This window comes from Triticum dicoccoides, chromosome 3A, assembly GCF_002162155.2.
Source record: "Triticum dicoccoides isolate Atlit2015 ecotype Zavitan chromosome 3A, WEW_v2.0, whole genome shotgun sequence".
NCBI classification, from domain to species: domain Eukaryota; kingdom Viridiplantae; phylum Streptophyta; class Magnoliopsida; order Poales; family Poaceae; genus Triticum; species Triticum dicoccoides.
The window spans coordinates 667,608,024-667,623,868 of record NC_041384.1 but is presented as its reverse complement, the minus strand read 5'-3'; the positions used below and the strand labels follow the sequence as shown (position 1 = coordinate 667,623,868).

General features: G+C 53.0%; 1 protein-coding gene and 1 pseudogene across 1 annotated transcript; both read left to right on the top strand.

Moving 5' to 3' along the window:
* Positions 1-2,758: 2,758 nt before the first annotated feature.
* LOC119272672 lies at positions 2,759-3,656 on the top strand. The gene is made up of 2 exons (XM_037554110.1): positions 2,759-2,859; positions 2,963-3,656. The coding sequence occupies exons 1-2, from the start codon at positions 2,796-2,798 to the stop codon at positions 3,358-3,360; spliced, it is 462 nt and encodes a 153-aa protein (XP_037410007.1). The 5' UTR covers positions 2,759-2,795; the 3' UTR covers positions 3,361-3,656.
* Positions 3,657-13,229: 9,573 nt separating this feature from the next.
* On the top strand, positions 13,230-14,539 carry LOC119272671 (annotated as a pseudogene).
* The last annotated feature ends 1,306 nt before the right edge of the window (positions 14,540-15,845 follow it).

Genomic DNA, 15,845 nt, shown 5'->3' with positions numbered 1-15,845 from the left:
ATTAGGCCCATGTGTGAGAAAAAAATCAGCCCAAAACACATATTCTTTGCCCCTAGCCCATGCCCCTCCCGGGCTTTGCGGGCGTCCGAACCACTACCACATCCACGTCTAACCACACTAGCCCACCCAAAACCCTCCTCCCTCTCCCGCGTGTGTTCCCGCCTGACGCCAGCTGCCTGCATTCATGACGTTGTAGAGTGACCACTCCGTAATGACGTCAGCCCAGAGCAGATGCTGACCTCTCACTGGCGCCGGCACTGAAGTGTCACGGGTCTTGAACCCCGCCGCCATTCATGGAGACGGCAGATGGAGGACCTGGCCGCCGAGGCGGAATATAAAGAAAGTGAACAACAGCCACCACGTAGGATAGGTTTAGGATCGGGCCGCTTTTTGTCCTAAGTGTTCGAAATGTAATGGATTTCGTTTGGTTTGTATTTGTGTGAATTTCATTATGTAGTTGAAACCTGACTTGAAATATATGTAGGCAGCATTGGATGGTTGTCTTCCCACTCGTGTCTGTGGACGGATGCCAGAGCAAATTTGTGGGTCGGTGTTAGAAATGACCTTAGATCACTAAAACAGTGATCTAATAGATCTTATATATTTTTTTACGCAGAGAGAGTATATGCATAAGAGCAACTCCAACGGGCCGACCCAAACGGATGGCGCTTTCGTCCACTTTTTGTCCGTTTGGGTCGGCCCGGCGGACACAAACGTCCGACACTATGTTTGGGTCGGCGCGAGCGCCCCACGCTGGCCCGTCTCATTTCGTCGGCGCGGCAAAAAAAATATTGTGAGCAGTTTGAAAATAAATATATGCATTTAATTAAACATAAAAGCCGGCCACGAAGGCCGGCGAAAGTCCACATTAGATTAATTAAAACACTAAAAACTAGACGACGCGCTGCCCTAGGCATCCTCGGCAGCGGCAGCGTCTGCGTCGGGACCGGTGAGGTCGATCAACGTCGGCGCAAGGCCGGTCCAGGGGAACGTCGTGTTCCAGACGGCGGTGATGTCGGGCTTTGCCGCCGCTGCTTGGGCCTGGCGCGCCTCCTCTTCGGCCTCGTGCTTGAGCATCTGCAGACACTCGCCCTCCCGGCGCTCCCCGGCCAGCCGAACACGGCGCCAGTGGTCGAGGTAGGCCGCCTCCTGCTTCTCTGCCGCCCCGAGCCAGATCGGCGGAGCGCTGACCCACTCGCGCACTACTCTGGTCCAGGAGTAGCACTCGCGGTAGACCGGATCCTCCGGCTCGGCTTTGGGCGGGGACGGCGGGGCCACCGCCGGCACGACGCAGTCGCCCGCCGCGGAGAGGGCCATGGCCTCCGCCATGGCAGCCTCGAAAGCCGCCTCGTCCGCCTCCCTCCACCGCTCCTCCTCCTCGCTCTCCTTGATGGTCGCCTGGTAGGCGGCCTCGGTCTCCTGGTCCTCGTCGCGGACGACGAGCGCGGGCGACGGCAGGCTGTGATCGACGCCGCGGACGCCGCGTCGCCTCACCTCCTCGTGCTCGAAGGCGAACCATCGAGCCCAGTTGGGCGAGTCGACGACGAAGTGCGGGTCGGCGCGCTGCTCCGACGTCAGCAACGCCCGCCGGCGCCGCACCTCCTCCGCATGGGCCCTCACCGTCCGCAGCACCGCCGGCACTGGGATCCTCTCCGGATCCAATTGCCAGTCATGCGGCAGCGTCACGTCCGAGTACGGCAGAGGCACGCGGTGGTGCCAGTGCCACTCGGCCTGGTGCAACGGCACGTTGATGCGCTGCCTCTGCCGGGGAGCACGTGTCGGCGGGGGGAGGGAGGGGAAATGGCGGGCGGGGGCTTTTTCCTTGCGGCTGCTGCTGATGCCGGACAAGAAACCCATGATGACGGTGGCTAGGGTTGTCGCCGGCGTGGGGGCAGGGGTGGCCAGATGGGGACGGGGGGCGAGTGGTAGTGGATGAGGACGGCCCCGCCGCACGCCCGGCTTAAAAAAGGACGACCGCCGTCGCTGACGCGTGGGTCCAAGGTGGGCGGTCATCATAAATTATGTTGACCGTGGCGGTTGGGTGGCTGCCAGGTGGGGACGCGGCGGACGGCGAGGAGACGCGCGGCGCGTCCGCGCCGACGCATTCCAGGCGCAATTTTGGGCCGGAAATGGGTCGGCGCGGACGCCGGGCGGACACGATTTGAGTTTGGGTCGGCGCGTTGGGCAGTCACTTTTGTTCGTGCCGACTCAAACGGACGCCGGCGGACGAAATGGGTCACCTCATTGGAGTTGCTCTAGCATGACTTTTTTGCGGGCATCCACTCAGCTTATCCCAGTTGAGCCACGAATGGAGAGAGGCCAAAAACGATGCAATCTACCGAGCGTCTCCTGTCTACTGAATACATGGGCAGAGTGACAACCCCAGCAGTGCAGCAAACCTGTACTTAGCATGGTGGCATCCCAGGACCTTATGTCGCTGACTCACGCCAAGCCCTGCACTAAATTATTCAGACTAAGAACTGAACAAACTGAATCTAACTGAAACTAAATAAAGACAAAAGTGCAGTTAACTTGGCGTGAGGTTTGCAGCACCTAACGAGGCCTACCAGCCACTCCGCTCTACCCGGTCTCGAGGCAGAGGCACTACAACCAACTTGAACTCATACGTGCAACTACCCCACCTTTACATCCACATAAACCACCATAACCACCTCCATTCTTTGACTGCCTTCCCTTGCACTCCACACATCCTCTCTCTATATAACAAAGACCAGACACCAAACTGAGGCACCCACGGCACACTTTCCCGCCTCGCCTCCTGAGAGCACTCCAGAATGACATCGATGATCAGCACGGACCATGGTGCTGCGACGAGCCATGTCGACGCTCCACTCCCAGGTAGAGTGTGGATCTTTTGTACCTTCTCTCTCGCACAATTCTCTCGATCGTGCGCCCAAAGGATCGACATGATTCTGTCTGGTGCGCGCGTGCGTGCATGCAGTTACGACGAGGGATCACGGGGAGGCGGCGGATGTCGCCGGCAAGGGCGCCGCGTCCGCGGAAGAACAGGAGCAGGCGGCGGCGAGGCGCGACGTCTTCCTGCTGGCCGGGATCAGGAAGCTCATCAAGAGCTTCAGGAGCCTGTCCCACATCTTCGAGATGTACAAGGACGAAGAGGAGGAGGACGACGACATCCAGATCGGGTTCCCGACGGACGTGGAGCACGTGGCCCACATCGGGCTGGACGGCTCCAGCAGCGTCGCCAGCCTCAGGGGGATGGACGGGGCCAGGGAGCTGCTCTCCCTCTCCACCAACATCTCCCTTCAGCAGTTCGAGTTCGCCATGGCATCCATCGCCGCGCATGACGACCGCAGCGCCGCCATAGCAGCTAGCCCGTAATAATTATTTACAGTGCTTAATTAATAACTGGGCCACAACTCGCGCCGCGCACGTACGTTCTACTAGTTCTTCTATCCCACTGGCGCTGTGTAGCCTACATGCTCTTCCCCGTTCCAGGCCAATGCTGGCAGCCACTACGCCAAAACAGCGATTGGCAGATGGTGTATATAATGTCACCTATGGAAATTTTTGTAATTTGAGACGCCAACTGCTTTGGTGTGGGACGTGAATGTACATGGTGTGTCACGCACGGAGATCTCGACCATTTTTTTATCTGCAAAAAAACAGCTTCCTTAGATTAACCTTTTTTTTTTGGCAACAATTTTACTTACTTAATGGTCGCAAAAATATATATTACCTTTTTAACATCATATGTGGGACTTTTTTAGCTCAGATGGTTAGCCTGACATCAATAACCGAGGGTGGGGTGTTAAATTAAGAACTACTCAGTGGCAATGGCGGACCAAACATGGTCATGAGGATCGAGACAGCAACAAAAACTGCACACACACACACACACACACACACACACACACACACACACACACACACACACACACACACACACATAAGTTTGCCAAATCAAATGGTCTATCAAGTGGCGTTTGAAGAAGCAAAACCCATTGTCAGGTCAATCAAAATTCGACAAATTTCATACATTTATTGTCAGGCGTTGCAGTAAATTAATCTAATGAAAAAAAAGCACATCAAAAATTACTTAAACCGCTGTAGTTCTTTACCTCTTCCCAAGAATTGAAAATCTCATCGATGTCTCTCGTTACTGTTGTCAATCTCCTTTCCATTATCGGGCCCTAGTGACGGAAACTTTGAGGGACATTAGACTATTGTAGCACAACGTAGCATAGCGTACCATCATAGCACTTGTTTTGAATTTAAGTCATGATACCATGCTCTGAATAATAATGATCTCAAGGTGCTGCTGGGAGGCTGAGTATTTTGGCTAAGTTATAAAAGAGATATCATTGCGTGCATTTGTTTCTTTGCCTATCCCTCCTTCTCCCATGTGTTTGCTGACACCGTTTCCTTCTCTGCCTACTTCAATAATCTTGTCATACATTTGTATTTATGTTGATTGTACCTATTTACCATGACGAAATGATCAGAGAATTTATTTCCAAAAAAAAGTTCAGAGAACAGTGTAGTGACATCAAAGTGTAAATTGTGGACGAAAGATATGACAGACATTGCCACTAATTACTGAGGTGAAGATGTGTCACGTCTGACAGAGCAACCCCACCGCCACCGCAAGGCACTGACGAGCGGGGACCACAAGGCAGGAAGATCGAAGCTGGGCAAGGAGCTGAAACTCTTACAGGCGGGCCCGGAGAGGCAGAGTAGTAGTTGTGCGTGAGTTGGCTGCGGCCGTGATGTATTAAAGCCTCCAAGCTGGGTGTGAGTGGGTATGGTTGAACACGCAACTGAAACAGATCGAGAAGCTGCCCTTCTCTTATCGGCCTCCTTTCCCCTCCTCAGATCCTCTCTCTCTGTCGATCCCCTTCTCCCACCTGCCCTCTAGATCGGTGCTGTTACAAGTGGTATCAGAGGTCCGGTCGATCTAGAGACTGCGTATCCCAAGCCGCGCTACCAAACCAAGCAGGCGAAGCAAGCGGCGGCAATGGAGCAGCAGCTCGCGGATCTGATCAGATCCGTCAACGAGGGGCGCGTGGCAAACGACGCTCGCCTGGAGGCGATCCAGGCGTCCCTCGAGCTCTGGAGGCCAGCGGTCTCCAACCTGCAACGCGAGCTCGACGAGCTCCGCACCCAGGTGGGACGGATCGCCCTCCATCCAGCCCTCGCGACGCAAGGCGAGGTGGTGGAAGAGGTGGTGGTGCCCCCGGCACCGTCTCATCCGACGACGGGCCCCGAGCACCACGGGCCAAGTGGCCACGGCGAGATCTTCAACTCCGGGGGTGGGGTTCATGGGGTAGTCACTACCTTGCAGCCGCCTCCGGTCAAGGATACATACCAATCCCCACCGGAGAATTACGCATCTGTAGGAGTCGAGTCAAGTCGCATGATTAGTGGGGAGTCGCTGCACGCCGCGCAGCAGTCACCACACGCGCATCACTGGGCATTGCCAAATTGGATTTTCCCCAATTCGACGGCGAAAATCCACAGTTCTGGAAGTCCAGATGCGAAAAATACTTCGATGTCTACGGCATCCAGCCCGATATTTGGGTGCGTGTAGCCACCTTACACTTCACAGGCACCACAGCTCGCTGGCTGCAGTTGCACGAGACGGTGAGTTGTCTGTCCACTTGGGATAGCCTGTGTGCAGCCCTGAAGGAGAAATTTGGACGGGACCAGTACCAGATGCATCTTCGTCGGTTTAATGTTCTGAAACAAACTGGGTCCGTAGAGGAGTATATGGGGCAATTTGAGGAGTTAATGCATCTTATTCTTGCTCATAACTCTGGGTTCGACCCAATTTACTTTACAACCCAATTCCTAGATGGGTTAAAAGCTGAAATTCGTGCTCGAGTTGCTTTACATCGACCCCAAAACTTGGACTCTGTGTTTTCCTTGGCCCTGTTGCAGGAAGAGCTGGTGGAAGTGATGCCATGGCGGGAATACAGACGGTATGATCCAACGCCACCAAGACCTCCAGCGCGGCCAACGCCAGTGGTGGTCGTGCCAGCAGCACCACCGCGCATACCGTTGCCTACTCCACCAGCTGCAGCGGAAGATCGTCGAGCATTGGACGCCGCCCGTGCAGCGGATCGTCGCCCCGAACCAGGGCGAGGCGAAGACCGTGTAGCTGCACTGCGCAACTACCGCAGAGCGAGAGGACTGTGCTTCAAATGCGGCGAACGCTGGGGCCAGGGCCATCAGTGCGCGGCCACTGTCCAACTACATATAGTGGAGGAACTCCTCGAGCTATTGCAGGCAGAAGAGCAAGACAGGCACGAAGCAGACTCAGATTCAGAGGAAGAGGTGCTCATGTCCATCTCGAAGTTAGCCACGACAGGGCAAACCACTCCACGCACAATTCGGCTGCTGGGGCAGATTGGTGAACATGAAGTGTTGATATTGGTGGATTCAGGCAGCTCCCACAGTTTTGTCAGTGAAGAAGTGGCGACAAGTGTAGCAAGCCAAGTGCAAGCGATGGCGCCTGTGTCAGTCAAGATAGCAGATGGAGGTTTATTGTCGTGCAAAGGGTACATACCGGCATGCGAATGGACGACGCAGGGGCACCAATTTACCACAGATCTGCGAGTAGTGTCTTTGGGATGCTATGACATGGTGCTGGGAATGGACTGGCTAGAACAATGTGGACTGATGCTAGTGGATTGGGGAGCTAAAACACTTCGGTTTCAGCATGAGGGGAAGAGCATTCTGCTTCAAGGCCTGACGAACGCTTCACCAACAGTGATGGCAATATCAATGACAGAGCTGCAGGAGTTAGAGAATAGTAATTCCATTGCTCACGTGGTACTGCTGAGCATGAGTGAAGGGCAAGTTGAAATTACACCGGTACCAGCCACCATCCAGCAAGTCCTTGATGAGTACCAGGACCTGTTTCAGGAGCCAACGGAGTTGCCACCTCACAGAGAGTGGGACCATGCCATTCCCTTACTACCAGGAGCAAAGCCAGTAAATCTCAGACCATACAGATACACACCAGAACAGAAAGACGAGATCGAGGCTCAAGTTAAAGAAATGTTGGGAAAAGGGCTTATTACCACCAGCACCAGTCCATTTGCCTCCCCAGTTCTGCTTGTAAAAAAGAAGGATCAAACATGGCGACTGTGTGTGGATTTCAGACATCTGAACGCAATCACCCTTAAGGCCACATATCCAATGCCAATAATTGAAGAACTCCTGGACGAACTAGCAGGGGCATGCTGGTTTTCCAAGATGGACCTGCGAGCTAGATACCACCAGATCAGGTTGGTGCCGGAGGATGAATTCAAAACCGCATTCAAGACGCATATGGGTCACTTCCAATTCAAAGTGATGCCATACAGTCTTGCTTATGCCCCAGTCACATTCATGGGAAATATGAACACGGTATTGGCCCTAGTCAACCGCAAAGGAGTTGTGGTTTTCATGGACGACATCTTAGTCTTCACAAAAACGTTGGAGCAACACAAAGTCCTCCTTGCACAGGTGTTGCAGCTGTTGAGGAAGCATCAGTTCTACATAAAACTGTCCAAATGTTCATTCGCACAGCAAACAATCAACTACCTGGGGCACTATGTGAGCAAAGATGGAGTGTCAATAGATAAAAGCAAAGTTCAGACAGTACAGGAGTGGCCAATACCTGAATCAGTTAAACAACTCAGAGGATTCCTTGGGCTAGCAGGCTATTACAGGAAGTTTGTTAAGCACTTCGGGATAATCTCCAAACCATTGACAGATCTTCTCAGGAAGAATACACCGTTTGTGTGGACGCCAACCACAGATGCAGCCTTTCGGGCACTCAAGCAGGCATTGATCGAAGCCCCGGTGTTGGCCCTGCCCGATTTTACCAAGCAGTTCGTGGTAGAAACTGAGGCAAGCGGCACAGGCATTGGAGCGGTCCTCATGCAGAACTCGCATCCCATCGCCTACCTGAGCAAAGCGTTGTCGCCACGCAATTTGGGGCTCTCAGCTTACGAAAAGGAGTGTCTGGCATTACTGTTGGCAGTGGACAGATGGAGGCCATACCTTCAACACGCAGAGTTCGTGGTGAGAACAGACCAGAAGAGCTTGCTACACCTAACTGACCAGTGGTTACACACTCCGATCCAGCAACGTGCATTCACTAAGGTAGTGGGGCTGCAGTTTGCCATCCAATACAAAGCAGGGTTGACTAATCGCGCCGCGGATGCTCTGTCTCGTCGAGATCATGGCGAGGGGGGCGAACTGGCGGCGATCTCAGTCTGCAAGTCGGCCTGGCTGGAAGCAATCAAAAACAGTTACCAAAACGCCCCTCATGCTACAAAGAAGCTCACCAGCTTAGCTGTCAACCCAGCCAGTGAATCAGAATTTTCGGTACAGGACGGAGTCCTCCGATTTCAAGGCAGAATCTGGATTGGAGAGGATGCGCAAATACAACGCCATCTAATCAACTCACTGCATTTGAGCACGGCCTGGGGTCACTCTGGGTTTCATGCCACTTACAATCGCATCAAACGATTGTTCGCCTGGAAAGGACTAAAGAAGCAGGTCAAGGATACAGTCAAGAATTGTATGGTATGCCAGCAAGCAAAAACAGAAAGGATATCCCCGGCAGGCCTGCTCCAACCATTACCAATACCGAAGAAGCCATGGGCAGTGGTATCGCTTGATTTCATCGAAGGGTTGCCCAAGTCCTGTGGGTATGACGCGATCTTGGTGGTAGTGGACAAGTTCTTGAAGTATGCCCACTTCGTGCCGATGGCACACCCTTACATAGCTCTCCAAGTGGCCAAGCTATTCATGCGAGATATATTTCGTCTCAACTGGCTACCACTGGCTCTCATATAGACAGAGACCGAGTGTTTACGAGCAACGTGTGGCAGGAATTGTTCAAGTTATGCCGCACTGAACTGCGAATGAGCTCATCTTATCATCCACAGACGGACGGGCAGACAGAGAGGGTGAACCAGTGCTTGGAGACCTACCTCAGATGTGCCGTCCATGCGTGCCCGACCAACTGGGCGAAATGGTTAGCGCTGGCCGAATTCTGGTACAATACCTCGTTTCACTCCTCACTGGGCAAAACTCCGTTCGAAGTCATATATGGCCACATGCCTCGTGAGTTTGGAGTGTCGCAGATCGACAACTGTTCTGTTCCAGATCTGGCAGCATGGCTACATGAGAGAGAAGTCATGGTGGAGCACTTACAACAGCAGCTGAAGAGAGCATGGGATCGCATGAAGGCGCAAGCTGACCGACACCGAACTGAGCGTTCGTTTGAGGTCGGGGATTCAGTATTGCTCAAACTACAACCATTTATTCAGACTTCCATCGCCCAACGGCCATTCCAGAAACTTGCCTTCAGGTATTACGATCCTTACAAGATCGTTTCCAAGGTGGGGGCAGTGGCATACAAGCTGGACCTGCCGCCCACAAGCAAAATCCATCCAGTGGTGCACGTCTCTTTGTTGAAGAAGGCGGAAGGCGCCGAAGTGCAGGTAAACCCTGTCCTACCGCCGGCTAACGAGATTTTGCAGGCAGAACATGTGCCGCTGGCCATCCTCGACACCAAGCAAGTCAACAAAGCGAACAAGGCCAGCACCCGTCTCTTGATACACTGGGCGGGACTGCCGGCATCGTTGGCCACCTGGAAAGATCCAAGTCGACTTCAACATCGGTTCCCCACCACATCGCCTTGGGGGCAAGGCGGCACTCAAGGAGGGGCGAATGTCACGTCTGACGGAGCAACCCCACCGCCACCGCAAGGCACTAACGAGCGGGGACCACAAGGCAGGAAGATTGAAGCTGGGCAAGGAGCTGAAACTCTTACAGGTGGGCCCGGAGAGGCAGAGTAGTAGGTGTGCGTGAGTTGGCTGTGGCCGTGATGTATTAAAGCCTCCAAGCTGGGTGTGAGTGGGTATGGTTGAACACGCAACTGAAACAGATCGAGAAGCTGCCCTTCTCTTATCGGCCTCCTTTCCCCTCCTCAGATCCTCTCTCTCTGTCGATCCTCTTCTCCCACCTGCCCTCTAGATCGGTGCTGTTACAAGATGGGATAGGAGCACGTTTTGGGAAGAGACAAGCTGGGCACTTGGGATTTGATCCATCTGAAAACAATCGATTTCATGATAGAAAGAATATGAAGATAATCGATGCATGCTTTTTATTGAATGAAATACTCAACGGAATCCCCAACAAATTCTTCAAGATTCTGTAGGAATCATCTTTCATTCTCGAGAAGGGAATCATCTTTCTTCCTCACGTTTATGGGAAGGGAGTCATCTTTCGTCCTGAAGATTTTGTTGGAGAAAAATTGCAAGGCTGTAAAGCATGTCATGCTGAACACTAGCAAATGACAATGATCCCTAATTTGCACGTAGCGACCATAAAGAGGTGTCTAATCTCCATACCAAGATGAACAAGCTCTGTTGTGCTTTCTTGATGCCATCGGGACCACTATGGGCAGCTAGAGAACACACTTCTTCCGGGACGCCTCTCATTCCCAAGTATCCGTTGGCTGCTAATGAAATACATGGGAAACTATAACAAGATCGGCACTAGGCAGATTGTTTAACGGCGCTGTGATGGATCTACCTCAAGCTACCTGCCTCGCAACTTCTCTAGTTCTTTCTTTCCTGTCTTTCCGTATTTAACTTCTGTGTGCTTCTCTCGACCTCTTCTGTGAGGCTGAGCAACCCCTTCTTCTTATGCTCCTCTTTGCATCCTCATTGACGCCTCTTGGTGTACGGCAGTTAAGGGCCGCACGGCTGTAATTTTCAACTTCTGTCAATAAAAAGATACGCAATTTGCGTATTCGTGAAAAAAAATTTGTTTCTCTCGACCTCTTTGGCAATGAATGCTGAGACTGTTTTTCCACATGGAACATCAGGCCTTTGTACTACGTCCGTAAAAAAAAGGAACAACGTACTACTTCCGTATTTCTGAAGCAATATGTTTTGATAGCTCCACCAAACGAACAAGTCATATAATCCCGTAACTGACGTATTGTTCATCGTGGTACGTTATTTATAAATGGTAGAGCGCTCGCTTAGCATGCGAGAGGTACGGGGATCGATACCCCGCATCTCCATGATATTTTGTTGTAATTTCTGTGTGTTTTTCTGACAAATGTACTTTTTTTTAGGTGAACAAATGTACTTTCTGTGTTGAAAGCTTTTTTTCTGGACGCAAACGTAGTACCAGTGGGCCGTCCAAGTGTGTACGTGGGCCATTCACACGGCCCAATAGTTTTTTCACCCCTTCCTAAGAAAAAGGTTCGCTTCAGAAAATCAAGACCATGTTGCGATGCACGCAAGCAAAAGCATCGGTTCTTATTCTTTTTGAAAATGGAACACCGGATTCCATTAGACTCCAACCACAACTGTCGGAGTACTACCTCCGTCTAGGTGAATAAGTCATTTGTGTAGTTTTAGATCATCGATTTGAGGAATTAAATATGTATTATATGTCATGAAAAATATATCACTAGATTTCTACACAATTGTAGTTTCTAAATATTTTTTATCACATAATACATATTTAAATAGTTAAATCGTCGATCTAAGACTACGTGAATGACTTATTCACCGAGATGGAGGTAGTACCAAAGAGCTAGCTCCACGAGAAGTTGTAGCATGAGCTACTTTATTACATGCCCCGAGGGTTAAAAGTGTAAACCATCGAATTATCTCTACTCCTAATGTCTCATTTGGTAGGCTAGCTTTCATGGGTTTTTTCTCCCACTTTCGTCAGGTTTTTTTTCATCTCCACGCCCCCTACGCACCACCAAAAAAGAAACCCCACCCTCGCACGAAACTTTGCTCCTCTCAATCCCCTCAAACTCTCAGTGTAGACGTCGCCGCCGACGTACGATCTTCCTGACGCAGCCGCATGAGATTGCCGCCGACGCTGACGTCTAGGATCGACTTCTCTCGCTGCCGCGATCTCGTGCGAACTCCCTGCTGCCGACGAACGGGATTGCCGCCACCGACCTCCCGGATCGGTGTCCCTCGCTGCCGCCGACGTACGTCTGGGATCGACGCTCTCGAACTCCCAAAGGAGAGGTCGTCGACGACATCTGGGATCGACGCCGCGAACGTAAGGGATAACCACCTCCACCCACGAGATCGTCGCCGCCGCCGACGACATCCGGGATCGACTTCTCTTGCTGCCGCGATTGATGTGGTCACCTTTTACAGGTAGGGTCAAGGACCCGTCATTTGGGACCCACATGGGGCCCATCACCATCATAGGCAAGTACCTGGACCATGCCAACATTCGGATGCATACGTCAGGACGTTCACTCGGACTGCTCGCGGCACTCGAACAACCACACGTCACTCGACTGATGTACCACCACTCAGACATAGAAGGCGCTGAGCCTCCACGAGTGGCACCCGCATGTCGGGTGCCGCCGGGTAGTCCGCCTCATATAGGAGGCGACCCTCCGCCTCATGCAGGTGGCGGCGGCCGAAGCCGTTGGCCGCCGCTCCGTCGCCGAGGAAGCGCTCGGCCATGATCACGGCTTAAGACGGGGGGAGAGAGGGCGTCGACGGTGAAGAAGAGAGGGGCGTCGGCGGCAAGACAGAGAGGTTGTGGCGAGCAAGTGTGCGGCCAGCGGCGAGGAAGGGCTGGCTTTTATAGCGGCGAGTGGGCGGCGAGCGAGCGGCATCAGTGTGGACGCGTGGCGGGAGGGGGCGGGACGCGCGGCGGTGGCGCGTCTTCACTGCGCCGCCCGTGAATCAATGGAAGGCTGACCGGTGGCAGCCTTCGCATTGATTCCTGTGGGAAACCGAGGCGATGATGACGACGAAGATTCTCGGCATCGCCCAGTCGCTGACTCGGCGGGTCCACCAGGCTTTCGCGCCAAAAATGTTTCCCCCGGCGTCCCGAGTGCGCCGGGTTCTGTCTGAATCCGTCGGCGCTAATTTCAGTCGTAAACAGCAAAAATTAGGCTTCTGTAGATGTGATTGAACCGATTTTTTCGAACCGGCGATAAAAAAAGGGCTTGAGAGGTCCTTGGGGAGTGGAGATGCTCTAACCAGTTGACCTGAGTTACTCGGCTCACACACAGGTGCCACCTCGGCACTCCTCAGTACATGCTGATACATAAAACTTCAAGATTTTTACAGCTAACAGACGGAGTAGTTGGCGCGTGATCTTAAGCCCGGATTGTTGCCGCTGTTCCCGTTATAAATGACACCCACTGGTTGCCGTGAGGACGCCAGAAGCCCAGTCAAGCTAGCTTCAGCTCAGGCTCCGCACCAAAGAAGCCATGGCGACCAGCAGCTCAGTAGCAGTACTGGCCGTCCTGGCCACCGTCGCCGCGCTGGTCTCCCCGGCCATGTCCCTACCCGTCTTCACCGGCGACGTCGGCGTCTCTCCGGGCTTCCACGCCGCGTCGTGCCCGCAGCTGGACGGCATCGTGCGGTCGTCCGTGGAGGCGGCGCTGCAGCGGGAGGTGACGCTGGCGGCGGGCCTGCTCCGGCTCTACTTCCACGACTGCTTCCCGCAGGGCTGAGACGCCTCCATCCTCCTCAACACCACCTCCGCCCGCGAGACGGCGCTGCTCCCCAACCTCACCATCCGGCCGCGCGCCATGCAGCTCATCGAGTCCATCCGCGCCAGGGTGCACGCCGCCTGCGGCTCCGTTGTGTCATGCGCCGACATCACCCTGCTCGCCACCCGCCACAGCATCGTCGTGTCCGGCGGGCCCTGGTTCTCCGTGCCGCAGGGCAACCTCGACAGCCTCGCCCCGGCGTCACAGGACAAGGTGTCCAACCTCCCGTCGCCCACGACGGCCAGCGTGGCCAAGCTGGTGGAGTCCTTCCGCACCCGGGGCCTCGGCGACGTGGCCGACCTCGTGGCGCTCTCCGGCGCGCACACCATCGGGCGGTCGCACTGCGGCAGCTTCGCCGACCGGTCCCGGCGCGCGGACGACACCTTCTCGCGGAAGCTGGCGGCCAACTGCAGCAAGCACCCGGACCGGCTGCAGAACCTGGACGTGGTCACCCCCGACCTCTTCGACAACGGGTACTACAAGGCGCTGCGGTCCAACCAGGGCGTGCTCACTCCGACATGGCGCTCGTCAAGAATAAGACCACGGCGGCCATCGTGAAGCGGTTCGCCCAGAGCAAGGACGCCTTCTTCCGGCAGTTCGCCAGGTCCATGGAGAAGCTCGCCAGGGCGCCCAAGCCGGCGGGCAACGTGGGCGAGATCCGGCGCTTCAGCTGCTTCAGGACCAACGCCCAGCGCGCCGACGCTGCCGGTGAGGAGGAGGGGGAGGAGGAGGAGGAGGGCTTCGCCGCCTCCGCCTGATGGCTCGGTCAAGTACGTGCGTACGGTCGTCGTCGGCAAGCAGGCTCTGCCCGTGTTTGAGTTCTCGACTTGCTTCTTTTTTCTACGTGCATGGTTCATGTAGCAATAAAGAGACAGAGCTTTCGATTGTCGTTGCATCTGATCTTGATGAACTATGTCAATTAATCTCGACACCTATGTACGTGTCGCATTGCTCTAGATAGCGATAATAATACTAGTAAGCGTGTGTGAGGGCAAAGGTGATGGGTCGAGAAACGCAAAGGTGGTGGGTCGAGCTTTTTTCTTACGAAAATGCTAGACCTACGTACGGCTATTACGTGACTTACGTAAACTTTCATTCCATCTAACTAAACACTCCCTCCCTGATTCTCAGGGTGGGCCCCAGCCTCCACTAATATCCAATGAAAGACAACCAAATCACCCCATATGTAAGATACGTAAAAACCTTTTCGCAGGTGTAGCATTGCTCTTTTTCTTATGGATTCGTGTAGTCATAAAGAGGGACCTTATACCTAGGGAACGTTCGTCAGGGACGGTCGCATGACAGTTTCTTCAGGCGACATGTCCTTCTGAGAAGGCAATTTCGTTTAAAACCTACTTGTTGTCATTTGATCTCGCTTTTTCACTCAAACAGTCATCATATATGATTCGCTTGCCACCCCTACAGCGAGCGTTCGCTAGCTACCATTACCGACAAAGAGACTTTTCTTTTCTTGACACAGAGCTTTTGAGTTTCGTCCTTGCATCTGCCGGTCCATGTTGTGTGTTCTACTATCTCTAAACTGCCCCCAACAACTTATATTTAAAAATGAAGGTAGTACTTACTATATGAAACAAAAAGTCTTAGGAGAATTGGTCACCATTAATTAATTAACAGTGCACAATGCATGCGCCGAGTTGCTCCCTCAATTAAGCTGGACAGGGACTTCACGATCCTGGATGTAAGGTGTGTTTGAATATGAATAAATGGCGCCTTCAGGTGCCTTTGTCTTTCAAGAAAAGAAAGTTGAGGGAGATGTTTGGTGCCATGTGGGCACGCTCGTGGCTGGTCTAAACGCCGTGCGCGAGGTGGCCTCGATCGATACCTTCGATAATCTGTGTACCCTTGCTAGACTCCTCAAGAACAGCCTTTTTTCTTTTCTGGGTGAAGGGTCCGATCCATGCGAGAGTTGATGACCATTTGTCCATTTGACCACTTTTGGCAAACGAATATATTCTATTCCCTACAACCTGTAAAAAAGCAAACATTTTTTTTTCTTTTTTATCAACAAAGAAATAATTTCTTTTTTAGGTCCACCCCACTTAATCCGGTCACGTGAACGTTGATGGCGTCCATTTGACCAGCTTTAGCAAACGAATATATTCTATTCCCTACTACCTATAAAAGAGCAAACAATTTCTTTCGTTCTTATTGACAAAGAAACAATTTCTTTCTTATGTCCACCCAACTTAACCCAATCATGTGAGCGTTGATGGCGTCCATTTGACCAACTTTGGCAAACGAATATATTCTATTCCCTACTACCTGTAAAAGAGCAAACAAT